Source organism: Bison bison, unplaced genomic scaffold, assembly GCF_000754665.1.
Source record: "Bison bison bison isolate TAMUID 2011002044 unplaced genomic scaffold, Bison_UMD1.0 scf7180017864297, whole genome shotgun sequence".
Classification (NCBI taxonomy): domain Eukaryota; kingdom Metazoa; phylum Chordata; class Mammalia; order Artiodactyla; family Bovidae; genus Bison; species Bison bison.
This window is the reverse complement of record NW_011494869.1, coordinates 7128086-7134906: the sequence shown is the minus strand read 5'-3', so window position 1 is coordinate 7134906 and position 6821 is coordinate 7128086. Positions and strand designations below refer to the sequence as shown.

Sequence of the window (6821 nt, the reverse complement as noted above, 5' to 3'; positions counted from 1 at the left end):
CCCCCCGCCGAGCTCTACCCGGCCATCTTCAACGTCTTTCCTGGATGAGCTGAGGTCTTAGTTCACACCGAGGGCTTAGCTCCTCTCCCTTTTGCTTGGAGCAGGCCCACGCTTAAGGAAGGGGTGATGGAAGGGCCCCTGGAGGATGGGGATGAGTCTCCAGAGTCCCAGGGCCATGCCACCGACTGGAGATTTGCTGTGTGCAGTTTCAGAGATGCCTGGGATGAGGGGGAACCTGCTCCCCAGATGCAGGCTAAGAACCCCCATCCTCCAAGCCCACCAGCAGGGGCAGCCCAGGGGGAGGAGCTCCAGGGCAGCCCTCTGCCTGGTGAACTTCAGTCACCCACAGGACAGATGGTTGCAGATGAGTCGGGGCATGGCCAGAAGGGCACATTAAGAGGATCTTCTGTCCACATGAAGGAACCAGCCTCCTCTGGAGTGAAGATCCTCCTAAGTCCAATGTCTTCCCACCTTAGTCTGGCACAGGGTGAGAATGACAGCCAAGGAGGAGACTTGGCAGGGGACTCAGTTTCAGGCAGGGTCATGCCAGTCCGCTTGGACCCTGAAGTGTTGGACAGTGACCCTGTGAACCATGGAGGTCTTTTATCTGAGACATCGTCAGAGCTACTGGAGGCAGGTAACGAAGGCTGGGCCAGGGAAGTCTTGGGAGGGAAGAAGGGAGGGTACCTGAAGGTGGGGAGGCTTCTGATCCTACTCAGGCTAAAGCCCAGGTGCAAATAGGGGGTCTCTGGGTAGATTGCCCAGTGTAGACCCAAGCGGTTTTCCTCGCCAAGACTCCCACAGATCCAGACTCTTGAAGTCCACTGACTACCTCCTGGCCCAAGACATTGCCTGGGAGCTACTTGCCAGTGGCATGGCTGCCCTGCCAGGTAGCTAGCTGGGAGACACTAAAGGCGGTACAGGTGGGGTGGGTTGATTGAGCAGATGTTCACTGCCTTTTCCCCACAGGGACTCGAGATGTAGAAGGCCGGGCAGTGCTGCTTCTGTGTGCCCATAACTCAGCTTGGAATCACCCCAAGTGCAACAGCCATGAGCTCGTCCGCCTCCTGCTCTACTTGCAAAGCATCCCCAGGTTGGGGGAGGAGGTTGGGGGACAGAACCTGAGCCAGGAGATGGTAGGGTTGGGGAAATAGATACTCAACAAAAGCCTGCTCCTTTAGGCCCAAAGTACAGACCTTGGGACTGACCGTGCTAGTGGACGCCCGGATTTGTTCCCCAAGCTCTTCCATATTCTGGGGGCTCAGCCAACTGCAAGTGAGTACAGGATTGTAGCTCCCTTCTTCCCCCTAGCCATTCCTTTCGTGTAGGGTCGGGATCAGGCCTGAGCTCAGATTCTTTGCAGGAAGCAGTCCCAGGATCAGTGCACCGTGTGCTGCTGGTGGGAAAGCTGCCGGAGGAAGTGCCTGCAGGGCTTCAGGTACTGAGCCATTTTGGTCAGGGTGGAGATGGGGTGAGTCCCCACCAGGCCCGAGTCCACTACACCTTTTTCTGCAGATAGAGCATCTATCCTCTCACCAAAGCCTGCTGACCCACATCTCCACCTCAGAGTTGCTCACTTCACTAGGAGGAGGCCTGCCTTACTGTCACCAAGCTTGGCTGGACTTCCGGATGGTCAGTACACTGGGTGGGGCATTGGGTGGATGGGCAGGCAATATGGTTAGCAGAGGAGCTCCCCCTGGGCTGGCTTGGGCAGTGCATAGCTGGCTGCAGTGGCCTAGGATCCAAGATGCCTGGGACCAGCCCTGTGCTCTGTGCTGGTCATGCCTGCCTCTGTTCACAGCGTCTGGAAGCCCTCCTGCAGAGCTGCCAGGTGGTTTGTGCCCTGCTTCAGGGAGCCATTGAGAGCATGAAGGCTGTGCCTCAGCCTGTGGAGTCTGGGGTGAGTGTCCCCTCTTGACACCTCCCCAAATTCTCCCTATCTTTCTTCCCCTTCTCCCACATGCGCCTCTACTACCCGTTTCTCTTAATCATAGGAAGTCGGTCGACTGCTGCAGCAGGCACGGGTCCTGATGGAGCATGTGCTAGACTCTCCACGGTTGGCATGGCTACAATGCCAGGGAGCCTTGGAGCTGACGTGGCTAAAGCAAGAGGTCCCAGAGGTGACCCTGAGCCCAGACTACAGGTAGGTACAAGCCCAGGTCTTGCCCCAGCCCATTATATCTCATGCCAAGGACTCAGTGTCTGGCCCAGACCAGCCAGGATTATGGTCCCAGGACAGGGTCAAGTGGAGCTAGGCACCTGGAAGGGGCACTAAGACATGTACCATGCACCAGGTCAGCAGTGGACGAGGTTGAGGAGCTGTATGGCCGCGTGGATGGATTGTTGCACCAACTGACACTGCAGGGTAACCGCCGAATACAAGCACTGGAGTTGGTCCAGACGCTGGAGGCCCAGGAGGGCGAGCTGCACCAGGTGGGAGCTATCCGCCCTGGTGGGCCCCACCTCTAATCTTAAGCATCACCCCCACCCCATAGCAACTCTCCTTTCCTTGTTTGTACTCCTCCAGATGGAAGTGTGGCTTCAGCAGGTGGGCTGGCCAGCACTTGAGGAGCCCAGGGAGCCTTCACTGGACGTGCTGCTTCAGGCCCAAGGCCCTTTTCGGGAGCTGGACCAGATTGCTCAGGTGAGTTTGGTTACTTGTTCCTCGTGTAGGTATTGGAGCACTTTGCCAGAAACTTGGAATGCAAAGTGGGTAAAAGTAAATCTAGTCTTTATTCTCTTGGAAATTACAGTGAAGCGGAGGAGATCAGTTGTAACCAAAGATTGAAAGTCATGTGTATGTTCTTTTTTGGAGAAGGGAATGGCAACCCACTCCAGTATTCTTGCCTGGAGAATCCCATGGACAGGGGAGCCTGGCAAACTACCATCCATGAGGTTGCAAAGAGTTGGACATGACTGTGTGACTGAGCACATTTGTTCTTTGTGTGCAAAAGTTCTAGAGACAAGCAATACAGGTATTTCTATCTGAGTGTATGATAAAGTCCTGAACGAGGAGGGGTATTGGGCAAACTCTCTTGAGATAGTGACTTTGATCTGAGATCTGAAGGATAGGTTGACGTTAACCAGGCAGAAGAGGGTTAGAGAAAAGACATGTTTCAGACTGAGGAAGCAAAAAGCATGTACAAAGGTCCTGTGATAGGAGGGAGCGTGGCTTGCCTGAGGAACCATCAGAAAGTCAGCGAGGATGAAATACAGTGCAGAAGAGGGAGGGAGAGTAGGGTGAGATGAGGTAAAATGAGGCTGGAAGAATGGCCAGTGGCCGGGAACTGGTCCTGTAACGGAGTACAATTTAAGCAGGAAGATCGTACAATCAGATCTGTATTCTAGAAAGATTACCATAGTTCCTGGGTAGACAGTGATTTGGTGGATGGACATGCAGAGTCCATTGAAGAGGCACTTGTAGTGGTCCAGGTGGGAATGATGCTTACTCTGGCCAGGATGGTGGCAGAGGAGATAACATTTGAGAAGTTGATGGGATTCAGTGGTGAATACATGTGAAGCTGTGAGAAGGAGAAGTGTTTACAAAGGTGAATAGGTACTGTTTCCTGAGAGACAGACCTTCTGGGGGAAAGGGCATTCATCTGTCCAGCCTTGGATGTACTTTGGAAATGACCATGAGGGAAGGAGAGGGAGCACTGAGTGTAGAGGCTTATTTGGTGGTTGTAGGTGTATGGGTGGTATTTGAAGTGTATGTGCACATGATTGCCTGAGAGAGAGTGGGCCGTCTTCAGGAACACCAAGGTTTAACAACTGAGCTAAGGGATGGGGGATCAGGAGGGGGGAAGCACTAGAGAAAGCCAAGGAGAATCAGGGAGTGGGGAGAGGTCAGGGGAGCTAGAGGAGAGAGGTTTGGTACTACTGAATGGTAAGAGTCAGAGGAAGCCTGAGAAGTGCTGGGGATGGGGAGTGAAGTGGGGTTGCAGAAGGCCAACATAGTTAACAAGTAATGATGAAAATAATGGTTTCTCCAGGGAGTTTCGCTGTGGAGAGGAGAACAGAGAGAGGGGGTTGGGGGAGGGGTTGCGGAGGTCTGGTCTTCACAGAAGTGACTTGATGATGCCTGCAGACATCCATGGAAAAGACCTGGGCTCAGCAACTGCAATGCCAGGCCTAGGCTTGCTGATTCCAGGCTCTGTCTCCAGGAACAGGTCAGGCGAGGGGAGAAATGTCTGCAGCCACTGGTTGGCTGTGATGCGGCCGAACTGGGCCCCTTTGGGGCCCGCTTTCTGACCCTGCAAACCCAGCTGGCCGACTTCTCTAGGGCTTTGGCCCAGCGGCGGCAGCGACTGGCAGATGCTGAGAGACTCTTGCAGTTCTTCAAGCAGGTGCGTGAGGGGTCCTGTCCCTGGTTCCAGGTGGTCAGAGAAGTCAGAGGGGTGGCTGCTTAGTGCTACGGCAGCCTGAGCTTTGAAGGATATTGTGCCTGTTTTCTCTCCCTGTTTTCAGTCCGATGCCCAAATCTACTGGGGATGTAGCCTGGGGCCACCGTTCTGTGGGGCTGGGGGGAGATAGAGGAGAAGGCTCAGCAGTCTTGGGGAGATCCTTCCTCAGTGCCCATCTGGCCTTGGTGTTGCAGGCCTTGACCTGGGCCGAGGAGGGGCGGCAAGTGTTGGCAGAGCTGGAACAGGAGCACCCAGGGGTTGTGCTGCAGCGGCTGCAGCTGCATTGGACCAAGTACCCGGACTTGCCTCCTGCCCACTTCCGAAAGATGTGGGCTTTAGCCACAGGGCTGGGATCTGAGGCCATTCGCCATGAGTGCCGCGGGGCCTGGGCGCAGTGCCAGGACACCTGGCTGGCCCTGGATCAGAAGTTAGAAGCTGCTCTGAAGTCACCCCCAACGGGTAGCACAGCTAGCCTGTGTGTCAGCCGGGTCCCAGCGGTACCTGCTGTCCCTCCCCTGAGGAAAGCCTATAGCCTTGATCGGAATCTGGGATTGAGTCTTAGAGAACCTGCCCACCAGTGCCACCATGAGGCCATTGTACCTGCCTGCCACAGACCAGAGGCTGGAGGTGGTGCCCAGTCAGGGTCATGCCCCACCGTGCCTCCTCCAGGGAGCTGTGACCCCAGGAGCCCCAACAGGTACAGAGAGTGGGCAGGGCAGGGAGGGCGGTGGCAGGGTGGATGTCTCAGGTCCTGACTCCACCTCCCTGGTAGACTTCAGCTGGTGCTGGCAGAGATGGTGGCTACGGAGCGGGAGTATGTCCGTGCCCTGGACTACACCATGGAGAACTACTTCCCTGAGCTGGATCGCCCTGATGTGCCCCAGGGCCTCCGTGGCCAGCGTGCCCAACTCTTTGGCAACCTGGAGAAGCTGTGGGACTTCCACCGCCACTTTTTCTTGCGTGAGCTGGAGGCCTGTACCCAGCACCCGCCCCGGGTGGCCTATGCCTTCCTGCGCCATGTAAGCCCCACAGGCCACGCAGCCCCTGGCTGATCCTGCAACACTCAACAGCGAGCTACTGGGTCTGGCCTTGGTGTCAGGTCCTGTGATGGGTACAGCTATGAGCAGGACCAACTGGCCCCTGTTCTCCAGGGTGCTTTTAGTTTAGCAGAGGAGATGTGAGTGTGAAATAGATAATTCCAGATTATAATTGGGATTAGAAAAAAATCCAGATAGGTGATAGTGAGTTAGCAGTGAGGCAGGGGTACCCCCTTTAGAGAGAACAGTTAGAGGCATCTTAAGAGAAGCTGATGTTTGAGCTAAGGCCAGAGGGAGGGGCTGTAGTCAGAGCATTCCATTCAGAGGAAAGATCAAGTACAACGTGCTGGGCAGGAAAGTGGCCCAGTGGTTGAGAAGGAGACGGGTCAGTGTAGCTTAGTGTTGTGAGCAGGGGAAGGGTCGTCTGAGGTGAGATGAGACCAGAGCAGAGCTCTTGGGGCTGTGGGAGTGGCAGGGCTGTGTGCAGGACTTCCTCCCCAGAGCCCTGTAGGCAGGCCCCTCCCTGCACAGCACCTGTTCCTGCCAGATCACCCGGCACTCCAAGCAGGGCAGGTAGGATCTGTCGGTGGGAGGCTTCCTGGGAACACATTGGCCATTTGGGCCTCCCGAGCTGAGAGTGGTCTGACCCCCTTGGATGCTGGCCCATTGGCACCTGGTCAAGCTGTGTATCTTTGCAGAGGGTGCAGTTTGGGATGTACGCACTCTACAGCAAGAATAAACCGCGCTCCGATGCCCTGATGACCAGCTATGGTCACGTCTTCTTCAGGGTGGGTGAGCCTGAGATTGTAGTGGGAGGAGGGATGGAGCAAACAACGGGAAGCTCCCTGACGGTGTCTGATGCACCCGGCAGGACAAGCAGCAGGCACTGGGGGACCACTTGGACTTGGCCTCCTACCTGCTGAAGCCCATCCAGCGCATGAGCAAGTATGCGCTGCTGCTGCAGGAGCTGGCACGGGCCTGCGGGGGACCCGCACAGGAGCTGAGTGCCCTGCGGGCTGCCCAGAGCCTCGTGCACTTCCAGCTGCGACACGGCAATGACTTGCTAGCCATGGATGCCATCCAGGGCTGTGACGTGAGTCTTGGCAGGCCATGGTGGCCAGGGGGCAGTGGGTGTGAAGGGAGGGGGCAGAAGAGGCCAGGCACCCACCAGGCCCCCACTTGGCAGGTCAACCTCAAGGAACAGGGCCAGTTGGTCCGGCAGGATGAGTTCACAGTCCGCTGTGGGCGCCACAAATCCCTGCGTCGCATTTTCCTCTTTGAGGAGCTGTTGCTCTTCAGCAAGCCTCGCCGAGGACCCACAGGCATTGACATGTTTACCTACAAGCGCTCCTTCAAGGTAGGCCCAACCCGGCCCCTCCCC

The 6821-nt window shown here is 56.3% G+C and overlaps 1 protein-coding gene across 1 annotated transcript in view; it reads left to right on the top strand.

Moving 5' to 3' along the window:
* The first annotated feature begins 126 nt into the window (after positions 1 to 126).
* Positions 127 to 6821, top strand: part of PLEKHG4 (pleckstrin homology domain containing, family G (with RhoGef domain) member 4) — an 8408-nt gene continuing 1713 nt past the window's right edge. The window contains exons 1-16 of the mRNA XM_010851118.1: positions 127 to 637; positions 771 to 890; positions 970 to 1093; positions 1182 to 1275; positions 1364 to 1438; positions 1516 to 1632; positions 1802 to 1900; positions 1995 to 2143; positions 2295 to 2433; positions 2528 to 2644; positions 4164 to 4346; positions 4598 to 5100; positions 5176 to 5422; positions 6139 to 6228; positions 6312 to 6533; positions 6627 to 6797. Of these exons, the coding sequence (XP_010849420.1) occupies positions 127 to 637; positions 771 to 890; positions 970 to 1093; positions 1182 to 1275; positions 1364 to 1438; positions 1516 to 1632; positions 1802 to 1900; positions 1995 to 2143; positions 2295 to 2433; positions 2528 to 2644; positions 4164 to 4346; positions 4598 to 5100; positions 5176 to 5422; positions 6139 to 6228; positions 6312 to 6533; positions 6627 to 6797 (2961 nt within the window). The remainder of the gene's footprint in view (positions 638 to 770; positions 891 to 969; positions 1094 to 1181; positions 1276 to 1363; positions 1439 to 1515; positions 1633 to 1801; positions 1901 to 1994; positions 2144 to 2294; positions 2434 to 2527; positions 2645 to 4163; positions 4347 to 4597; positions 5101 to 5175; positions 5423 to 6138; positions 6229 to 6311; positions 6534 to 6626; positions 6798 to 6821) is intronic.